General features: G+C 29.9%; 1 protein-coding gene across 2 annotated transcripts; it reads right to left on the bottom strand.

Moving 5' to 3' along the window:
• Positions 1 to 4,372: 4,372 nt before the first annotated feature.
• On the bottom strand, positions 4,373 to 18,002 carry LOC143191214 (synaptic vesicle glycoprotein 2B). Of its 2 annotated transcripts, none has more exons than XM_076396082.1 (11): positions 17,795 to 18,002; positions 13,293 to 13,499; positions 13,077 to 13,239; positions 12,839 to 13,017; positions 11,168 to 11,352; positions 7,743 to 7,924; positions 7,522 to 7,684; positions 7,343 to 7,457; positions 4,888 to 5,047; positions 4,702 to 4,829; positions 4,373 to 4,643 (listed from the first exon to the last, which is right to left on the bottom strand). In XM_076396082.1, exons 1-11 carry the CDS (start codon positions 17,868 to 17,870, stop codon positions 4,588 to 4,590), a joined length of 1,614 nt encoding a protein of 537 aa, XP_076252197.1. In that variant the 5' UTR covers positions 17,871 to 18,002; the 3' UTR covers positions 4,373 to 4,587. The 2 variants fall into 2 exon arrangements, with proteins under 2 accessions (XP_076252197.1, XP_076252205.1); XM_076396090.1 differs by lacking the exon at positions 17,795 to 18,002 and adding an exon at positions 16,347 to 16,530.
• Between the last annotated feature and the right edge of the window lie 5,670 nt (positions 18,003 to 23,672).

Here is a 23,672-nt window from a genome sequence, read left to right on the forward strand (position 1 = left end):
TAAGGGGGATAATATTTACATATGTTTAATGATTGAGTAATGAACATTTCAGCATATGCCCTTATTTCATATGTTAGACATCACAATTGTCGTAATAAATGGGTCTTTTTTATGAATGAATTTAGTATTATAATGTTATATCGTTTATATATTATTATATACAAAGCAATTTTATTAAAATCTTTTTTAAAATTTCATGATTACGACCTTATATATTGGAGATCACCTTCTATGTCTTCTTATTCTATGTTTTAAACCTACGGTATTATGTTGTAGATATTATGAACCATATATATTGTATTTTCATGATTTCTCCATCAACAATTTCTCCGCAGCACAACCCATTTCTCTCAAGTAACTGAGATGAAATCGAACGTCGGGAACTTTATTCTGGAGGACCATGTTTAGAAGCAATAGATCGCAAAAGCACGTTAAGCAATAGATCCAGTCGAGAAAAAACTTAATTGAAAAAAAAGGTTCGAAAATATATTTAAGAAATCTAATTATTTTATTCTTTGTTTGAAATATTTATATATGAATTTTCTTATTAATTTTTAAGAGATTCATTTCTTAATTTTTTTTTTTGGAAAAAAACCTAGTACTTTACTAGTAGTTTTCAGTTTTATTTAAGTCTTTGGGCAATGATCCAACAGTGCACGATAGGTATTACAACATAATACGCAAGTTGTTTATTTTGGATAATGATAATCAGGCTACTGCTAAAGTAGAGTCAAAAGTCAACTCGGTAGCAAAGTAACTTATACAGGGTCGTGTTTATTAATAGTTATATTTTCTAATGAATATCTGATGAAATAATATAACACAATATCTAGATCACATTTCTCATATTTTATTTTGGATTTTATGTAATATTATTTTAGAAATAAATACAATTCGACAGTTATTTTGTTATATAAGTTTATAATGTTATATATTATTTTATATAAGTAATAAAAATATTTCTTTATTACATATTCTTTTATTATTATCCTGTGTAATTTCTCCTTTTCTTAGTAAATAGTTTTAATGTCACATATCTCTATTAATAGTTATTTAATAGTCATATAATAGCGCGCTTGTAATCCATTAATCCAATCCAAGCCATAAAAAATATTCTTGATGTAAAAGTACGGTAATTCGTTAAATCAGTTAAATGTTCTTGAGCTGAATGTTCTGAAAATGTATATTCTAGAACCTCAATTTCGTTATACAGTGCAACCTTAATACAACGAGCCTCAATACAACGAATTCCTCGATTTAATGAATTTATGGTATCATAACGTAAGAATGACAGAACAAAAATGTGTTAATTGGAGGCCCTATTGAGGAAAAAGCACAGCAGTTCGCAGTAGAATTGGACCAAAAAAAGAAATAGGATTATACTATGAAATAAATGTGGTGAAACTGCAAAAGTAAAGGAAGAAATATTTGATGATGGGACGAATATGACCCCGGAGATATATTTAACGTCAATGAAACAGGACTTTTCTACAAATTACCGGACAAAACCTTATCATTCAAAGACAATATGAAAGTGTGATCGCCTAAAAAACAGAAAACTTATTTTAAGGCTGTTGCTAGGAATAAACTGTACCGGAACACATAAGCTTAAATCATTCGTTATTAGAAAATAGAGAAAACCATGATGTTCTAATTTTTTTTTATAATTACATAAAACATTAGATATGCTTAGTAAAATCTTAATTTACAAATTTATTTATTTATACCGTTCTGTTGTACTTACATTAATACACAAGCAAGGTGAATACAGGATTCATCCATCAGTATGTATGTTCCAAATTAAAATAAAACTAAACAACATAAGCTAAAGTTAAGAATACTTGTACAAGAAAGAAGTTTGTGTGGTTTGGTTCGCTTCAATCTTCTGATTTCCTGCGTGTTGTCCGGTAGCTGCATTGCGTTGCTGTGATTTAGCAACTTTATTACATGTTTTAAGGTGCATTCTTGATAACTTCGTGTATCCATTTGATTTTGAGGTCATAATGCAGTTCTTCGTTGGTTACATAACGATAATCATTAATAATTAATAGTAGAACTATGTTTTGGGAGTGATGGATTACTAGTTGGTTGGATGTTTTAGTGCAACCCCATATATAGGTCCTAATTGGCATTATGATTGACTGATAAACCAATCCCTTTGATTTTAGGTCAAGTTGAGAGTATCTTCCGACAAACCGATAACCAACTTTCTTGACTTTGAGTTAAATCTACACTGCTTTTTGTCTAACATGATGTTTCCAATTTAACCTACCATCGAGATCTATTCCGAGGTATTTAGCTGATGGTGCTTGAAGAATCGGACATCCTTTCGCTGCAACACAATATTAACGCAAACAGATTTAGACTCTAGTTCATTTGTAGATCTTGTTGACCGCTACTTCTACTTTTTCTACAGCCTTATACAGACATACATCTTTTGCCATGATAACTATGTCGTCGGAAATTATTCTAAGTACTGTTTCTTTTGTTATTGGGATATCAGCAATATAGAGCAGATATAGGAATAGTTACAAGGCACTACTCTGTGAAACTCCAGCCGAAATAGTTTTAAGTAAATTCATCCCAAATGTCATACCCGGTCAACAGCTTGCGAGACGTCCAGAAATAAATGCAGGGCAGTATTTCTTTTCTTCGAATGCCTTTTGTTGTCATGTTACTTGGTCGATTATCGAGTGGTTAGTTCGAAATCCAAACTGGAAATCTGGTGTTCCTATGAAAGCAACGAAATAGGCCTGTAAGGTCCAACTTGTTCTGTCGGTTTTTCAGGTTTTTTAGGCATAATTATTGGAGCAACCTTAAGACATTCCCCAGCATGCTTAGTCTCAAAGAGATCTTGAATAGATTTTGTCAACAGAGTACATGAGACATACTAAGGTTTGGATGACCTGTGATGCTTTTAAAAATTGGGTTAACAGTCCTATCATAAAAAATAAGAGAAGAAAATTTTTATATTTTTCGATATTTGTACTGCACATTCCCAATATAATCTAACAACCATAAAAATAAAGTACTTATTAGCCTGCAAATATGATTTCAAAATCACCACTAGTCCAAGGACCATAATTCACAGCTACAAAATGCACTATAGAAATTAAGTTATCAGACAGTATCTTGCTGATATTGAACGCCAAACTCCAACAACAATTGACAACTATTACAAGCCATGTGGATGATTGCCAAAGCTAGGAATCAAGTCAGTAAAAAGACAATCACAAACTTCTTCAAGAAGGGTGGTTTTAAAGCTGTGAATGATGATGAAGTTGATGACATTCCACTCTCCGAACTTGTTAAGAACCTTCAGTAGGGTTTGTTAACTTTGGTGATGATTTAGCCATACTTGAAGAACTCACTGCTGTTGAAATTGTAACATTTTTATTATCAGAAATCATATCAGAAATTTATAGCTCAGAAATTAGCGGAAGAATGCGAGAAAAAAAGGAAGTAAAAATAATCAGCGTGATTTTACAATAAAAGAAGCTCGTAACGCTCTAGATGTAATAAAACGGGTACTTCTTAAAAAAGTTGGTTTAAATAACGGACTTTGGATAAGATAATTAACACTTTTGGCATGCATACCTATGACCTTTTCTCTAATCAAAAAAAAAAAATAATAAAAGGAAGACAAATATGAAGGGCTTTCATTAAAATGCTGTGTTTGGCTTTCGTGGTAAATCGTTGGCTTCAACATGGTAAATAGATGGGTATCTACGTAAAGGTTAGGTTATTAAAAAATTTTTTTTACATTTAAAAATAATCGTACTTCAACCTAACCTCTATATAACATACCTCATGGTAACGAATAACTTATTAGAACGAATATTTTCTAATTTTTAATGATATATAGAGGTTGAACCTTGTATTAATTTTTTACTTCTAAAAAGATACATTTTACTCATCAAATATTGTATTGAGTTTATGGCGAGGTGTGTTTAAGTAAACGCTAGTGTCCAATATTCTTTGCTCGTTTTATTTTCAGAATTACTCCAAGAGGTTTCAACAAAATGTTGCAATCCGTTGTTAAAAATGGCCAGAACAAGTCAGTAGAATCCATCTTACAACCCGGACTTTATACCGCCCAACTATCATTTGTCCCGGTTTGTCACACTCTATTAACGATGTAAAGCTAGATTCAAAAGAAGTTTATAAAAATTCCCTGTTACTGTTTTTCCCAACCCAATGTGTTCCAAATACAGATGGATACAAATAACTTAAAACAGTTTTCCTAATACATTGTGTAATATATATTATGTATAAATATTTAATATATAAATTAAAATAGAGTATCACAGTTTTCCTCGTAAGTAATTAATAAGTAATTCGATAATTATTATGACGTGAAATAAAAAACAAATTGTTTGAACATATTTATTATAAAAAATATCACATACAAAACATGGCATGCAAAATGAACAGTAACACAAACAGAAACAACATCTTATCATATTAATACATATATCATTTATCATATTAATTTATACTTAATATGAAATAATTACTAATTAATTAACTCGCGAGAAATAACACTCCAGAATAATATTCATTGAGTTTTTTTTTTGAGAGATTTAATTACTGCAACGGTTTTAACTCCGTGTTGGGTAGAAGGAAGCCTAGTAGAGCGCATCCTATAACAAAACGGATTTCCTTAAATTTATTGGTTTTATGTTAATATTCTTAACCGACCTATACTTGATATACCAACGAAGAAAAATGGTGGGGCGCAACCAGCTTCCAGAAGCAAGGGGAATATGATATTTCCTGAGGCAGCCCCAGTTCTACCACACATCATTGCTAGTGCTACTGATATTGTCCTGAAAAATGTTATATGTAGTTCGTATGTATTGTTTAATATTAATTTCTTGTATATACCTGAGAGTGGTTGGGAAAATATCGACAATCACAGCCAATAAAGTGTTAACCATAACACTACCAGTGCCAACAAAAAGAGACGCCAAAGTTAATGTTGTGACAACGTTACGTGAGAAATATAAGGATAATGCCATTGATCCCGAACAAATGCCCAAGAACGCTGAAAAATAATAATAAATTACTTCTGATCAATAAAAAAAAGACACTAGAATCAGAATATCATGATATCATCTTTAGTTACAGTTCGAGAATATTGTTCCTTTGTATGGGACTTTCATTTACTTTTCATTTAAAAGCTTGACAGTTCCATAGTTTCTGTGGAGGTTATTGCTCATCAACAAATGTATGTAATCTGCGTCTTTGTATCTTTTGGAGTGTTTATACTATTTCGATTAGATTATTTTGTTTTCAATATGGCCTCGGAGATAAAGACGCGACAAATATTGCTTGTAGCTCAACAAATCCAGAATTTCAGGTACTTTCTTCATTGATTGTTAGGACACATCGTAAAAATATCGAAACCGCACATTTAATATAATTTATTTCAATAAAAAGAAACAATAAATTATCTATCAAGAACTCTCCAAAGGTTTTATGCAGCAGGACGCAGGATTTTTATTTGGGAAGGGTTGATTCATTTCAATTTCAATTTTCCTCATCAACAGGCCATTAAAGTACACCGATCAGTATGTTCTCTTATTATATATAAGTCTCCCGGTTGTCAAACGCATGCAAAATTCTTCAAAACAATAGTGACGTCATTTTAATGCTTTCCTTGTTTTGATAAATTTCAAGTCGCTGCTTAGTATTTTCTGATTAAAAATTCCGAAGCCAGGCAGAACTGAATCCGTTTCTAAACAGTGACCTTGAACAGAAACGAGATAATGGCGGCCCCCTCTTGTTAGTATTTTGCTGGTTAGAGAGGTGAGCATTTTTACTGTTAAATATTAGTATTCTGTGATTTTTATTGAAAATATTTTTAGCGTGTTACAGCTGCACTGAGTATTAGTACACACACGGTCACTGAAATATCTCAAAAAATTAAAAATATAATCAAGATCAACTTGATGTGAGCTCTATGAGAGTTTAAATATGTGAAATATATAAAAACAGTGAGAGGTTTTTCAATATAAACATAATTTAATACAATTATTTCAAAGGAAACTGTTCGCCTGAAAAGTATCGAAGAGGTCTGTGGAACTTATGAATACTTATACTGGGTACGGATATTTCATAATTAGATCAATATACCCAATGGCCACTCATGGCAAAATGATAATAAAAATAGTGTTATAACAAAAGTTGATGAAGAAAGGTTAACGTTGCAATAACAATTGATTAGGTTTCATTAGTCATGATATTTGTTAATAATTCATTGCAGATACATTGTACTTCATGCTTGAAACAGGAATGGTTAATAACACCTTCGGTTTGGATGAATTCAATCAGACACATTGAAGAAGAAATTGATAAATGATGGAATAGTTAACAAATGTTAGACATATTCGCAATTAACAGCTTAGTTAAACGCTTGGATGAAACTTTCTGAAAATGATATTATTCAATGATGCCAATTTCTATTACGGCGTAATGATAGTGGAAATAAGTATATAGGAAATATAGGAAATGTTATAGGAAATATAGGAAATGTTATTGTAGAGTGTAAAAGATTTATGTACACAGATATGTATGTAATTATTCAGAATACATATGAGCATTAGGATAAAATGTATCAGAAGAGAAAGAATAGTAACTGTTTTGCAGATATGGCAAATGTATTAAGGAGAATGCACTGAAATGTGAGTGCAGAATTCAATATAATTTTATCAAGAAAGACGTATACAGGTATTAACAGAGCAAACGAGTGAGGAGGAGAATTACAGTGATATTAAAATGTCTTTACAAGGAAATACTATACCGAACGACACACGAACTAAGCGTAAAATGTAAATATGCTCTTATTACTAATTATTAATTAATAAATATTAATTAGGTGGATTAGGTCTCCAGTGGATACCACTACATAAAAAACGCTCCTAAGGCTCTACCTCATAGGTGGTAAAAGATAGAGTTCAATGTAAATATAATAAAATACAATCCCAACCTACAAATCTATTATAACTTGTGTACTTAATTGTAGTTTTAAGTCCTTCGATAATATATACATTAGATGTACTTATTACGTTTAAATAAATTATATTTGATAACATTTTTGTTTAATTGTTTTATTTAGATTAAAATTTTTTTTGTATGGCAAAGCCAAACTGAACTAAAACTCAGAGTTGATACGTTAATATTGCGACGTTTTGTTGTCACAAATTTACATGACGTATGTACAAAATAACTTTGCATAGACTCTACTAATAATAATGATAACTGTGATATGAATTACTATGATAAAATATTACACAAACATTTTTACACAAACTTAATATTTTGACATTTTTAAACTTACAATATAAATGTTTCTTTCCTATTCTGTTAATGAATCCACTAGCAACGATATAAGAGCCAATGCTAACGGCAGCAACAACCATTGAATTGGTATACACAGAGTAATTATTGGTATTCTATCAAATAATTAAAGCAATAATCAGTATTCATTGATATAACGCACATTTATTGATTACTTACCACAACACATTCTGCTGAACTCTGTAAAATATCTTCGGTCTCATTCGTGTTAACTTTAAATACGGACATCATATCACATAATGGGGCTGATTCGTCATGAAACTGTTGGTAATCATTGACAGCTTGGAACAATTGAGGTAACCATAATCGTAGGGTATTTAAACTGCGATGTTAATAAATTATGTTATTATATTAGCGTTTATACTTATTATGTAACGCACCTAGTCATCGAGAAAAATTGTATAAAACAAACAAATAAAATCTTTGGTAAATATGGTCGTTTAAATAGTGGCTTTAATTGAGACCAGCCTTCTATTAAAGCTTCTTTTTTCGTTCTGTTGGCTGTCATTTTCCCATGGTTTTTGCTTTGATTAATTGCAATTTCATCAACTAATACTTTTACCTAAAAATACTAGTAGGTTTTAATTCTCAATAATATGATGAAATGGCGAAGGAATTTTTAATATTAATTTTATACAAACTCTAAAAATATGATATAATTTCAGGAACTTCGTCTTGTTTAGTTATTTAGTGATATATGATAATATGGATTAATAAGGTTAGTATTTACTTTCAAAAAGACGCTTGTTACTTTATATTAATATGCTAAAATGCATACTATTCAATTTTTTGCATACTCTTTTTCGACCCTACCTTACAGTTTTCAGGACTTAAATAATTTTAGATTTATTTCATAACTATTTCGACAGGTAAACACATTATAGGCCAGCAAATCCAGATAAGATACTAGAGCTACAGAATTTCTTCATCTTTAGAAACATTTCAAACAATTATATGCAAATTGAAGAAAAAGAAATCTTCAACTAAACTCAGACTATCCACTGATTGTGCTGACTTGTGAATATAATGCAAAAAGTGAATATGATGTATTCAAATACACAAAATGATTCAACATTCAAATTGATCAAAGCCAAGTAATTCACGTCCGGTTAATAGAAAAAGAAGTTTTATAGGTTAAAATAGCATTAGAAGAAAACAATAATTTGGGAGACCAGATACAAACTGAAAAGAACTGGATTTTCAGATGAAGAAGTTAATCAAGTACAAGTAATAAAGTACCCCAGAAAAGAGAAGGAAATTAAACAGCAATAAATACCCTAAAGAAATTGTAGAATTAGTATTGAAAAAAAAAGAGAGAAAAGCTCCAATAAAAAATGAGGATAGGTGCTGGGCCAGAGATAACAAGGAGGAGAGTACATGAGTTGCAGACCACCTCGAGAGAATTTTTCAATTGGAAACGTTAAATTATTTCCTTGCACCTTTGAACAGGAAAGGATGAACAGGAGAGAATTTTATTTGTGACTAACTGATGTTAAGAAAGAAATATAAAATAATATTAGCTCAAAAAACCTCCTGGTTTTGAACTTGATATCCAGAGAATATCAAAGGAACTTCCAAGAAAAGCACTAATTAAGATCATTAACCTAATAGGTGTTTTATTCAGACTACAACATGTACCACAACTATAGAAGATGTCTGTTATATCAGCTAATATCACTATTTCCGAAAAAGCCCAAATTATTTGAAAAACTTTTTTTTAAAGAATAAAAGCAATAAATGAGGGAAATCATTTTTAATTTAATAAATCTTTTAAACTGAAATATCATAACCCATAAATATAAAACCAAAGAATATACAAAATTCCTTGCCACGACTGTGAAACATGTAAAAACAGTACACAAATATTGTTTTCTAGGATAAGGATTCAAATGAAATTAAAAATAACAATGTAACAACAAAGTAATGTTTGTTTTTGTATTTCAGACTAGACGATTATGGATCCAAACGTAGAAGAGCATTGCTTAAACAAGATGCGGTTCCTAATTATAATTTTAATATAACTATTATTTTATATAATAATAATTACATATAATAATTTTTTTAAAAGGAGTAAATTGAGAGGTCTGAAAATCGCAAATTATAATATGCGGTTGTGTGCAGATTAATGTGAAGCAGACGAATATGTGCCTTTAACTTCATGCAGATACGAAATAGTGTAATACAAGAAGACAAGTATGTATTTGGTAATATTTGAAGGAAGTATTATTACATATACTTTTATTATATTGCTATTATGTTATTCAGCAATACCAAGAATATACTATATTTTAAATCGTTTATGTGTAAAGCTATCTCTGAAGTTATGTATTGCCAAATGTATGTACAGGACCAAATATAATGAAAATTATCAATATTATATAATGCCTGTAAACGATGTTTTGTGATAAAAGTAATAATTACTTGGTGTTTCTTCTTCCGGTGGATAAAAAAGAAATATGGTTTCAAGCGGCTAAAATAAAAAACTTTGCATGACTACCTAAAATGTATTGTAAATAGAAAATAAGTAATGTTGGGAACTATAGACTGAAATCGAAAATCGACCTGTTTAGTAATTGACTACTTTTTACTATCGACTGTTTCAGTCGCTATTTTTGGTTCGACTGATTTCACTACATTTTACCAGTGACTGTTTCAGTCGACTGTTTTCAGTTGCTATTTTAGCTCCAACTAATTTTCCTTAATTTTCTTGATTTTAGGTCCAGTCCGACTGATTACTATTTGCTATCGATTGTTTCAGTCGTGTACTTTTTGTTACTATTTTTGGCTCTAGTAGTTTCATTCGACTGATTATTAATGTTCTAGCTCTGTCGTCCTAACCGCAACCTTGACAAAAATGTACCCCATTTACAGATTACATCGATTTATATGTGATATATATAGTTTTAAAATTTTTTTGGTAGCTTGCTTATAAATAGCAATATATTGTGTATTAGTATATCAGCATTTTGGAACCATATTTTTCAAAATTGTAAATGTAATAGGGTAAAAAGTTTAAAATTGTGCATGATCAATAGTAAAAACATTGGACTGTTTTTATGGCAATAATAGGTACTATTTCAATTACTTTCTCGATTTTTGTTCAAATACTTCCATTCGATAATAAATAAAGCATTTTCTTTATTTAAAAAATCTCTGGTGGTTACTGTGCGATGATTTTTAATTTTACCATGAATTAGTTTTTTTTCTAGGTACATGTTTAAGTTTTATTGTATTGTCTGTATTTGTTATAGTATATTATTTGAAAACAGAAATTCATATATTAAAATACGATAAAACATTTGTGGGGTAATATTCAATTTCCTTGAAAAACTCCATTCATTTTTACACTCCGATTTTTCCGACTCGCTTATACTACCGTTGGAAAATATAAGCACATATAAAATTAACTGCTCCAAGCAATTATTTCCGTCCTTTCCTCTCTCCCAATTTATACAAGAAAGAGTTCGTACATCAACGCCTGACATCACGAATTGAAAAAAAAAACAGTCGAACAGTGCATTTGACCGAAAATAGTAATTACTATTTTCAGTCGCTAGTTTTTTGACTATCGGCTGTTTCGACTGTTTTCAGTCTATAGTTCCCAATGCTAAAAATATATCGTAATTCCTATATCCAGTAAATTTAAACCTGATATTTATTGGTATATTTTGGACAAATTATTTTTTAATTTGTAGTTCTTTAGTTTATAGTATTTAATGTATGCAATATACTGATGAAACTTATTTCTTTTAGTAAGAATTTGGAAACAATTTGTGGACTTAACGTGATTTATGTCTTTACTTACTGGATATGATGATTCAGGTTTTCCTGTATTCAAACGATAAATCTTTCTGAAAACTTGTAGGGCCTTCTCATTTCTTCCCGTTGTCATTAAAAATTTCGGACTTTCTGGTAGGAATATAAATGAAATGGCACTGGTGAGTGGGACGGCAGCAGATATGAAGAGATATATGTTCCACGGATGAATAACTATAATAACATATTTATAATGTTATGCTATCGCATACGCATCTACTCTCTATTCAAGTATATTTATTGTAGCATTTATATGTTAGCATCGTAGCATATTGTAGTAAGTAGTCTAAGTGTAGCAGTGAGCTCACCTCATCAAGATGAATGATGTATTGTAAATTTGCTTTAATATCTGATAATATTTTCCTTCTCATTTTGTTCCAGTTAAAACGAGATATAATGCTCTCTGATAAGTTCTAATATATAAACGAATCAGCCTGCAAAGTCGTTTGGTTATATATGTCTGCAAAATTCTTCAAATCATTTGTGATAAGAGATTATAAACCGACAGACGTTCTTTTCGCGTTTTACTTGTTTTGATTAATTTAAAATCACTGCTTAATATTTGTGATAACTCTGGTTGAAAATGCTGACACCAAATAAATTGTCAGTCAAAAACGGTTTACATCTCTATTAAATAACTTTGAACAGAAATGAGGCAATTGAGCCCGTTTTTACCAGTGAAATGCGTTAGAGATGTGAACATTGATACTATTGAATATTAAGCTACTGGGGTTTTATTGTAAATATTTTTATTGTGTTGTAGTTGCATTGAATATTAATATGGTCACTATAACCAAAATCTCCCAAATTCATCATATCCCAAACAAAAGGTGACTATATAATTAACATAGGATAACTGCAGAAAATCGTATTGTAAAGTCTTAAATATTTATGAGCATAGATATGTGTGTAATTATTTAGAATATATATGAGTATTTGGTTAAAAGGTACAAGGATGGAATAAATACTAAATATTTTTCAGATATGGCAAATTTATTAGAGATAATGCAGTATTTAATTCTAATTTTATTAAGGAAAAGGTACACAGATGGTAATAGAAAAGACTAAGGAGAAACAGAGTGATATCAGAATAATTTCACAAGAAAACAGAGCAACAAAAGAAACAAGAACTAAACATAAAATAATTATTTGTTCTCTAATGAAAATAAAATATATTACTTGAATGTACAATTACTAATTAAGTAGATCAAGCCTCTAGGTGATAGATGGTTTAGAAAAGGGTTCAATGTAAATAAAATGAAATAACTCTAACCTACGAACTATTGTGACTGTTTAATTAACTGTAGATTAAGTGCTTTGATGATATATGCCATAGATGTATTGTAATATTAGAATACATTATATTTAATAAACTTTTATTTCATTATTTTATTTATGTTAGAATGTTGTTATATATCGAAGGTAAAATAAACTAACATGCGTAGAATTTCAACGTTAAATATGGCAACATTGTAGCTTGTTGACGTCATAACTTGAGATGACGTGAGTTCACTGCTACTTTGAATAGACTACATATAGTCTAGTCGAATATATCTAGTCCGCAAATATATATATATATATATATATATATATATATATATATATATATATATATATATATATATATATATATATATTTGCAGGGTTTTATATTACTTACCGAAGTTTTCCGATATTACATATTTAAAATCCAGTGGAAGTACGAGAATTGCTAAAAGTGGCAGTACCAAAAAAGCAATACTAAATATTACCCCCAAAACCATTTGTACCTGTCCACGTTGTTTGGCACAATGCAATTCAGATAAATAAGAGGTCAATGCGGAAAATGGCCCATTTATTCTGGAAATGATGATTGAGCGAAAGCTAGGTATTTAAATATTTTAACATCAAGTACTCACATAAAACCGCCAAAGAATTTTGCGGTCATTAGAATCGGAAAATTCTGAGACGTAGCAGCGAGCAACATGAACAAACCATCGAGGAAGTAGCCTGCCACTAAAACTTTCTTCCTTCCCAGGGTATCGCATAAATATCCCCAGAAAAATCCACTGGATATCATACCTTAAAATGATTAAATCAAATTTACCAGATTGAACTATTTCTTAAATACTTACCGATATAAGTAACGGCATTCAGTAAGCCTTTATGTTCCAACTTTAAGTTAAGATCACATTCTGCCGCTGGGAATACGTAGGACATAGTCGTTGTCTCGAATACTGATGACCATCCGCACGTTATGGACAAAAGGTAAACTATTATATGAAATTTCCCCCATCCTGCTGCTACAATGGCTTTTTCAAAATCTGCTGGTTCTTCTTCATCTGAAAGAAATAATTATCGACTCTACTGATAGCAATAGTGTATTCGTGTATAGCTGGATTGATTTTCAAGAATCCCTTAAGAAATTATTGTATAAGCGAAATGAAATACATTCGATCCAATGGTATTTTGTACATAAGTCACCAAGTTGTGTAACGTATGGCCTACCGCAATTTATAAATTCGTTTTAAAATCACACAAAAATTTTCTTTTCATTTCAGTCTAGTTAAAAAGAGACCTGTTGTCTGATAAGTTCGAACGTGTAACCGAACTAGCCTGATAAAGTCGTCTGGTTGTTAAACGTATGCAAAATTCATCAAAACAATAGTGATAAGAGATTATAAACCGGCAAACATTATTTTAATGCTTTGCTTGTTTTGATAAATTTCAAATTAGCTCTATCAGAGATTAATTATATGAGATGTATAGAAACAGCTAGTAGATTTTCAATACAAACATAATTTAATTCAATTATTTCAAAGGAAAAAGGTTATCTGAAAAGTATCGAAGAGGTCTAATAAAATTTCCGGATACTGCTTCTAAAAGAATATAATTTCTAAAGCATATAAAAAAATTAACTATGGTGAGACTTGGATACTTCAGAATGGGACCAATATACCCAATGGTCACTCATAGCAAGATGATAATAAAATTAGTGTTATGACAACAAAAGTTGTTAGAAAAAGGTCAACATTGGAATAATAATTGATTAGGTTTTATTAGTCATAACATTTATTAATAATTTATTGCAGATATGTTTTACTTCATGCTGGAAACACCAATCGTTAATTACACCTTCGGTTTGGATGAACTCAATCAGACACATTGAAGAAGAGATTGACAAATGATGGAATTGTGAATAATTGTTAGATAGATTGGAAATTAACAGCTTAGTTATTCACTTAATTGAAACTTTCTGAATATCGGATTATGATTCAATACTGATAATTTCCAAAACAGGGCGATGAGAGTGGAAACAACTAAAGCTGGGTATATAATTAACATAAGATAACTATAGGAAATGTTACTGTAGGGTCTAAAGTATTTATTTTCACAGATATTTGTGTAATTGTTCAGAATATATATGAGCATTTGATTAAAATGTGTCAGGAGAGAAAGAATAGCAACCGTTTAGCGGATATAACAAATGCATTATAGATAATGCAATGATCATATCTAATTTTATTAAGAGAACTATACATAGGTAGTAACAGAAGAGACCAAATAGATATATTGTGATATCAGAATGATTTCACAAGCAGCACAGCAACAAAGGAAACAAGAACTAAACATAAAAAGGTAAATATGCTCTCTAATGAAAGTAACATTAGTTTGACATATAATTGTTAATTAGGTAGATTTGGTCTACCAGCGGGACACCACTAAATAGAAAAACTCAACTAGGACTTTAACGCATGGGTGATGTGGAAGAGTTCAATATAAATATAATAGAGCAACTATAACCTACAAACTATTATACTTGTGTTCTTTAGGTAGTTTAGGTCCTTCGATAATATATGCATTATATGTACTTGTCTATTGTTTGAAACATTTTTTTTCAATATTTTATTTAAACTAGAATGTTGTTGTATGTCAAAGCCAAATTTAGATGACGTATGTACAAAATAACTTTGAATAAAATATATAAGACTTGGCATGTAAACTGAGCAATACATACCTGTCACATTATTTACACGGGTGTAATCTTGCCAACAATTTAGAACACAAAATAGAGAAGTACACTATATTGCATGGTATTTAAATTATTTTGCCTATGCCTTGTATGTATAGCATATTAGAGATAAGTTCAATCAATATAGAATATTTTTCACAATTATCTACGGTTTCTTATTTAATTCCTACAAAATAACAGTACCCAAAGAAGGATGTTGTTTTTCTGATGAAGCGTAATCAGGTACTTGAGTCGATGTATCATCTTGACCAAGAGATGTTGAACAAAGCCAATACGGAATAGTAGGGCGCCATTTTTCGCACAAGTGTTTCATTAAAATTATTTAATTGAGGCTCGTGGACTTTAGCAAGATATCATTCGGGTTTATTAATTAAAATATATTGTGTGTATCGAATAGCTCTAACTTAAGATTTATAAAGAGCATTTTATACATTCTATATGTTCGATTATTAGGACATTTGTTTTGAAATATTTCTACATCTGTTAACTGTTAAAATTCATATAATCTTGCTTATGATGCTTTATAATTGTGATTGTCCATAGGCTGGGAAAGACAGGATGTCTTCTAAGCTGATATCTAACTTAGTCACTCTCCAGTCGGTATGTTTAATGCCGTTCATATGAAGTGATGTGACCAAAGTCCGTAAATACATACATATGTGAAAGCTATAAACGGTGATGTTATTGTTGTAATTGTAAATTATAATAATTCTACAATTTTGTTCTAATTAGTTTAAAATATGTATATTTAGCGTGTTTTAATCAGTAAAATTTGTTATATATATATTTTTATTACATCGTTATTACGATATTATGGTAGTATTATACGATTATGATATTTTATATTTATCAATATAGTAGGATAATGTAGATAAACTGGCATTAATTTTTCAACAAAAACTAAAATATTATTTTGCTACAGTAACATTTGGCAAAGTGTGTTATACTTCAATCTGCAAGTCAACAACGGATCTAATTTAACATATAATATTTATTTAACACCTTTAATACAGTTTTTTGGTTATATATTTGAATATGTTCAAAGTTGTTAAAAAGGCAAAACCAAAAGACAAAAAAATTCTTAAAAATGCATTCTTTTCAAATTATTCTGTCGCAATATATTATAATGTTGAATAAAAATATAACTTATAAATACCTTCAAATAATCGTAGATTTTCCTTGAGAATTTCGTTGTCATCTTCTTTATATATAGTCATATTCACAAAATTCTTGTTACAATATACAACTAACTATATCGACTAAAACTTCGAAATATATGTTTTATTTACACAATGGAGGAACGTTAGTCATAGAACGTTACACTACTATTCATGTGCATAACCCACATTGATTGATTCGAATTTGACGAAAAATAAAATGTTGTAAATTATGTTCTGACGAACTTGATAATTGACTGAATTGTGGGTCAATATGAAGCGGTTGTTAACATGGACAAGACATATGCTACTTTTGATTTTCTGGTTTTTTATTTCTTTATTTTTGAAATAATTTAATGGTTCAAAATAATTTATTTATATTCCTTAAATTAAAATTAATAATTCTGGAAATGTTTCAATTTTCACAACTTCAAATATGCTTTTGGTTTACTTTTTAAAAAACTGAAACATACGTTTTAAATCAGTAAATTTGATTCTTAAAATTAAATCTTTCTTAATTCAAATAAATGTATATATATATATATATATATATATATATATATATATCTTAAAGTCTCCTTTTACCAACTAATGGTTTATCTGGAGTGGGCCTAAAGTTTAACATGGGCTCCCAACCATGTTTCTCGACATTAAGCCTACCGACATCATAATAAACATAAAGTACATCCATGTCCCAACAGAATAATTCGGACCTGCGATTATCGCAACAGTAGAAGAACCGTCCTGTCGCCTTGACCACTTAATTTTGACGTCTGCGAAAAGCCAGTACTCAACGAAAGACAAATAAGGACTATACGGTGGGTTATAAAATGGTTCCACCCAGTAATGCCATGTAATATTAATGGTACAATGTTTCATCCATAATCTTATATCGATGCAAACAGTCCTACTTATTTTGCTTAAAAAGCTTCAAAAGCTCTTAATCGTCGATGCCTTGTAACTAAGAAAAAAGAAAATGTGGTGGGAGATCTGTCTCTTGCTTTCGATCGTTATTCCGGTGTAGTATACTCGAATTTATTCCCAAGAACCTATTATGTTTACAGAAAGAAAACTCATGAATATGGCATCAATAATACAAGTGATCAAGTTTCAGGCTAAAACTCTAACCAGCGCCCTCCTATTTCTAGAACTCACATTACCATTTCGAAGCAACAGTTTTCAGCCCAATGAATACATAAAAGAAAAGGTTTGAATACGTAATAGGTTTTCTGTGCTTTATTCATTCCTGAAACCTTGGTAAGGACATTTTTCGTTAAATTTGTCCTTACCTTAAAATTATAAGGTTATATAAGGAATATTATTGGACTTTTACAATAACTAACCTCGATATATTCTTTTTCAATATTAAAGATTAAAGCTTTGAAGGTCATTCTACACAATCAATAAAATTAGGAATTTATAATAAATGCGTCTATATTTTACACACCTGTTTCATCCCTGCCTCTCACTACTTTTCCGTCACTAATAATACTCACTGGCACTATTTCACCGCCTCTGTTCATCTTGCACAAATGCAATAGCAATAATGAATATGAAAAAAAACCCTTATAATAATATCATTCAATTTCTTACTTCATATTTAAATGCTTAACATTATTTCTATGGAAGTTATTTGTTTAATTTTCAAACCAAACACAGCAGCAGAGAAATTTTGTGATAGGTTCATTCACAGTCATCCAGGCTATCAGGACCGTACTCATTAAAAAAAAATAAAATAATTTTGATTATACTTTGGTACTGTTACGGGTTTAATTTAAGACTGATTATTAAAACCTAAAAAATATAAATTTGTTGGTAAAGTTACATCATAAATTCTCACAAAAACTTGAATCGTTTTTATATCACTTGAAATCTGCGTCTGAGATTATTGCATCATAAAAGGTATTAATATTTTTTAGAGTATAAACAGTATGTTAGATCTGTGACAAGCAGTTTTAAATGTAAAGCAAGTTATATTGATATTTATTTTCGCAAGCTGTATGAAAATAAGGGGAAAATTGCGTCCAAAGAATATTTTCGGTCCCTTTCTGTGATCTGATTTTTTATAATAATAATCGTAGCTTCGTACGTTAGCAACTTTCGTTAGAACTTGCGTGGCACAATCGATCTGTTACACAACTTCTACTAATAGAGATGTTAAGATTTGTTTACAAAACTTTTAAATCTCCAGACTATAACACGCTGCTTTTAAAAGTTTACGTAAAATTAAATTCTAAGTGTGGATGGTAATGCCTATCGTAATGATGCTAACAGTATAATATATCAGCCCTATAAATTAATTTTAAAATATTTACAACAGGTGATATTACTGTATATTAACTCGCATCTGGTGCACTTGTATCCAACTTCTTATTGAAGCCCCACTGGCAGTCTTCACTTTCCGTCGAAGTGTGAACAAAAAATGTCAGTGCGTTGAAAATCTCTAAATTTGTATGGAATAGATCGAATTTGCATTTTACTTTTTTATTCAATTTGAAGAAAAATGCTGTTGAAGGTCATTGAGCTCAACATGCTCCATCGATTTCAACTTGCGAATACGACGTTTCAAAAGCAATAATGTTGATACCAAATGCAAAGAGCGTTCTGGAGAGGCAAAAAAACATTAAGACAAGAATTTGAAGGTATTACTCGATATTGATTCGAATAAAATGTAAGAAGCTATAAGTCAAGAAACCATCTCCAATCCCTTGAAGAACATGAATATGAACCGTATGAATTGAACCCAAGTGACCAAGAGCGTTTGATCATACGTAAAATGTTACGTTTTTTGGGTCGTATTGTTGCTTTTGACCAAAAGTGGATCCATTGTGATAATCCAAAGCCAAACAAATCATATGGACCACCTGGTTATAACCTGGCATAAACATGAATGACAAAATCGAGTATACATGGCTCCAAGCTGGTGGAACCAGATTAGTGTGGTATAGTATGAGCTGGAATGAACTACAATGATGTGTTATAGTCAAGCACTGCGTGAAGAATGGATGAAATACGAGCGAAGACACAACAATGTTATACTTCATTATGACTCCAGACTCCAGACTTTTTTCCTATGACTACTTGTTCCGACATGTGGATTGTGACTTGTCTGACCAGCGCTTCACTTATGAAGATACTAAGAAATGGGTCGATTCATCGATAGCCTTAAAAGGTACATAGTTCTTTCGAGATGGAATCCGTAAATTGCCTTAAAGATGGGAAAAAGTAATGGCTATCGATGAACAATATTTCAAACTAAAAAGCTTTAAATTAAAAAATTTATAGGCATATTATATTCATCTGTCCTCACTATATATAATAAATTCTGAAGATTTTGCTGTACAGGTTGTTCAGTTAGTATACTAAAATTTTAAGTATTGTAAACAAAACCAATTTATTTTAGAAAAGCATCAATACATGGTCATATTTTTTTTCATAAAATTAGTTCCGAATATTTTCCATCAATTATTGAATTTCTCTTGTACGTTGATGTTTCTCTTATATGTTATACGAAGTCCAATATTCATACTTCCGATTGTTTTTGTAAAGTTTTAATTAATTAATACTGACTTCTTCCACTAAAACAGTAGGCGCAGTTTCGCGAGTATCTTGATAGTTCATTGAGTGCAAAATGCGATTTCACGGAATATACTTATTTAGATTTTTATAAAAAAATAAACGATGAATGAATGATCAATGACGGCAAATAATGTGCCTCCTCAAAGCCGCAGTGTAAGAATCATCATACTTAACATATGTTTCAGTTGTAAAATCATGTTAGGTTTCTATACCAGAACGTCGGAAGCATCCATCAAGATTTCTCACTGTTGCCCTACCTATTAACCACTGACGCACAATCTAAATTTAAAATAAAAACCATTCAAATGTACACCCTTTGGTTAATTAAATATTTAGTGTATCAAATCCTTTAACTTACAGTAAGTTAATATTGCTAAGGCCTAATCACGAATTTATAGATTCTAGAAAAATGTTGCTTTATTATTATATCTTAATGGTTAAAATTTGTTTAAGTAAACGTACATACTATTATGCTATATAAATATATAATATGAATAATGCTCTCTAATATGTATATATATATATATATATATATATATATATATATATATATATATATATATATATATTAATTATAGTATATTTAAAGTTTTTGAGTAATGCGTCAGGGATATTTGTGACGTCGAAATATTGCAATATTGCCGCATCAACAACGAGTTTTAATTCAGTTTGGCTTTGACATACAAGAAAATTCTAATCTAAATAAAATAATTGAACAAAAATGTTATCACATATAATTTATTTTAGCATTATAGCACATCTAATACATACATTATCGAAGGACTTAAAACTACATTTAAGAACACATGTATAATAGTTTGTAGGTTAGATTTGTTTTGTTTACAATGAACTCTTTTCTTAGTGGTATCCCCTTGGAGGCTTAATCCACCTAATTAACAATTATATATCTAAGAAACGTATTTTACTTTCATTCGAATATCTATTTACCTTTTTACGTTTTGTTCTTGCTTCTTTCGATGGTGGGTTTACTTGGCAAGTCATCTTGGTATCACTGTATATTTTATTTCTTCTGCTACTACCTGTGTACACCATTCTTCATAAACTTAATCACTGAATTATCTCTAATGCATTTATCATATCTACAAAGCAGTTAGTATTCATTCTCTCCTCATACGTTCTAACGTAATAATCATGTTTAATTTTGAGCAATTACAATTATATCTGTGCACACAAAGTCTTTCGCGCCCTACAATACTATTTTCTACAATTATATTCATTTAATTATGTGCATACCTTTAGTTGTTTCCACTCTCATCATTCTATCTCAGGAATTTCCAGCATTGCACAGCATTATCACATATTCTGAAAGTTTCTTTCAGTCACGTTCACTTTCCGACTCACTGTCTGTTCAATTACAAAACTGCTAATTTCTAATCTGTCTAACATGTTCACAATTCCACCATTAATTCTATTACTTCCTCTGAATGTCTTATCGAGTTCATCCAAACCGAAGGTGTTATGGTTGACAATGTTTCCTTCCACATATTCAAACAGTTTTTGGTGGAATATCCTTCTCGACCAGCAATATATCGGCAATTAATTATTAATAAATATACTGACCGATAGAACCTAATCGAATGATATTGGGACTTTTACCTTTTTCCATAAATTTTTGTTATCTTTAAGTTTCAGTCAGTTATTGTTCAAGTTTCATCAAGATACACAAATACAAATAGTTTATCTTCCTTGGTGTTATTTTATGCCTTTAAAAATTCAATTATTTTTAAGGCAATGTCTGGAAGTTTCATTAAACCTCTCCGAGGGTTATCTGCACCATTTATGCACTATGCCATGTAATAGTATATGAAAGGATGTCTTACATCACTCAAAAAGCTGAATATCCCTAATTTTTTTATGTATACTTTCCAGACAGACAATTTTCTCTAAAATAATTTTATTAAATTATGTTTATATCGATAAAATAGTTTGTTTACTTACTGTTCTTATACATTTCGTATATTTGGTCTCGAATAGAGTCAATATCAAGATGGTCAAGATTCGTCACCCACTTTGTATGTAGACAGGTTTTCTTGGGTGAATCTAACGTATTGTTTTTTATTTTGTAAGCGATGTTATTCACAGTACCCACACTAATATTTAGCGCGGCAGCAAGAACATATTCAATAAAATTGTAGGGACTTATTATTTACTATCATATTTACTATATATTATTTACTATCATCATGAATATATATTATATATTATCTTTATTGTGCGTAAGTCGTTGAAAATATAATTGAAACTAAATTAGTCATGTGACAAATATTTCTTAATATCTATATATTATTCTATAAATTCGTATTTTCTTCTAAACTGTTGTCAATTTTTGTAAATCAAGTGTAAGTTGTCTAATTTCTTCATCATCAGGTCAATAGAGGTTTTCACTTGAAATATATCACAATCCATATATTCATGTATATATTTTTTAATATACATAACGATATTCAAAAATATATCGTGTTCTCTACATCTAATAAAAAATAAAGTCTGCATTGTAACATTATATATATATATATATATATATATATATATATATAGTATTTAATGCTTCATTAAGTCTCATATATTAATTATTATCATTTTTTATGATAAAATTTGAGATTTTTTTAAACATATCAAATTGAAAAACATTAACTAATTCAGTATTTTAGATATTAATCCAATTTTTGCGAAGTATTGTAGCCAGGTTGTATGTATAACATGATTCGCACGTTGTTTATGCTAGAGAATTACAATCAGACAAAGTCAAAAGTAAATTCAGTAGCAAAGCTGCCTGTCCAGAACCGGTTTTATTAATTTTGTGTTGCATATTATATTCGATGTTCAATAAAGCACGGCTTAGTAGATAAAGGAAATGAGAATGTGGAAGGGGTAATCCGACCGGTACCACATAGGTTCATCCTTTCATTGTTATGAATATTACCAAAATATACCAAATATAAATTTACAACAAACTATCTATATAGCAACTATCGCAAGATTAATAGTATATTACTAGTAGTTATATATATTAATAGTAGTAAAATTCAATTAATCTACCAAGTTGTATCAGTGCGATGTCTCTACATACAGAAGTCTTACAAGAAGGTAATAATTAAGATAACTGGATAATTAGTAGTAATAAATACTAATTTTAATTGTAAAATATCCCTGAAATATTTGTAACACTTTAACTTTTTAGAACAAGTGTTCAACAATTTTATAGTAGAGCTATTGTATATTTAAGTTTGGTTGCCTTGTTAAGAAAATATTTGTTACGGTGCCATGAATTAAAAATTTAATTTCTGCTTTTAGGGGATTTATTTACTTAAATTTACTTATTTATTACCTTAAAGAAATCTATTTTGTCTAAATTTACAAATAAATATATTTGTTTAACAAAACTTAACCAAGATTGATTAAAGAATTTTGTTAGATCTATTAGAGGTCATGGAGGTAGAAACAGCATCCTTCACCTAGTATGTTCGAGAAATCTTTAAAAGGGCACATCATCACTTCAATTTTTTCACGTCATTCTCCCGGAGAAAACTGTGATACATATGTTAGATAACTTATATTCTTTTTTAACGGGAGATCTAGTACCACTTGAGGTTTTAAATCACCAGTTGAGTTTATATTTCATATAGTTCCAGAGAACTTTGCTCTGAGAAAAACAAGAGTCTAATATTGTATATTAGTCTTATTTCAGACTATTTAACAAAATTTGTGAAAAGGAGACAACATGC

Source organism: Rhynchophorus ferrugineus, unplaced genomic scaffold, assembly GCF_030347505.1.
Source record: "Rhynchophorus ferrugineus isolate W39M unplaced genomic scaffold, kcgeb_rfMv2 rfM1, whole genome shotgun sequence".
Classification (NCBI taxonomy): Eukaryota; Metazoa; Arthropoda; class Insecta; order Coleoptera; family Curculionidae; genus Rhynchophorus; species Rhynchophorus ferrugineus.

Excerpts from the sequence above, each read along its gene's own strand:
- LOC143191214 (XM_076396082.1), bottom strand. The coding sequence starts at position 17,870 with ATGAACAGAGGCGGTGAAATAGTGCCAGTGAGTATTATTAGTGACGGA. Across the intron at positions 11,353-12,838 it reads TGTAATATCGGAAAACTTCG|TTATTCATCCGTGGAACATA; the intron begins GTAAGTAATATA and ends ATGTTATTATAG. Across the intron at positions 5,048-7,342 it reads AGGAAAGAAACATTTATATT|CGTTCTTGGGCATTTGTTCG; the intron begins GTAAGTTTAAAA and ends ATTATTTTTCAG.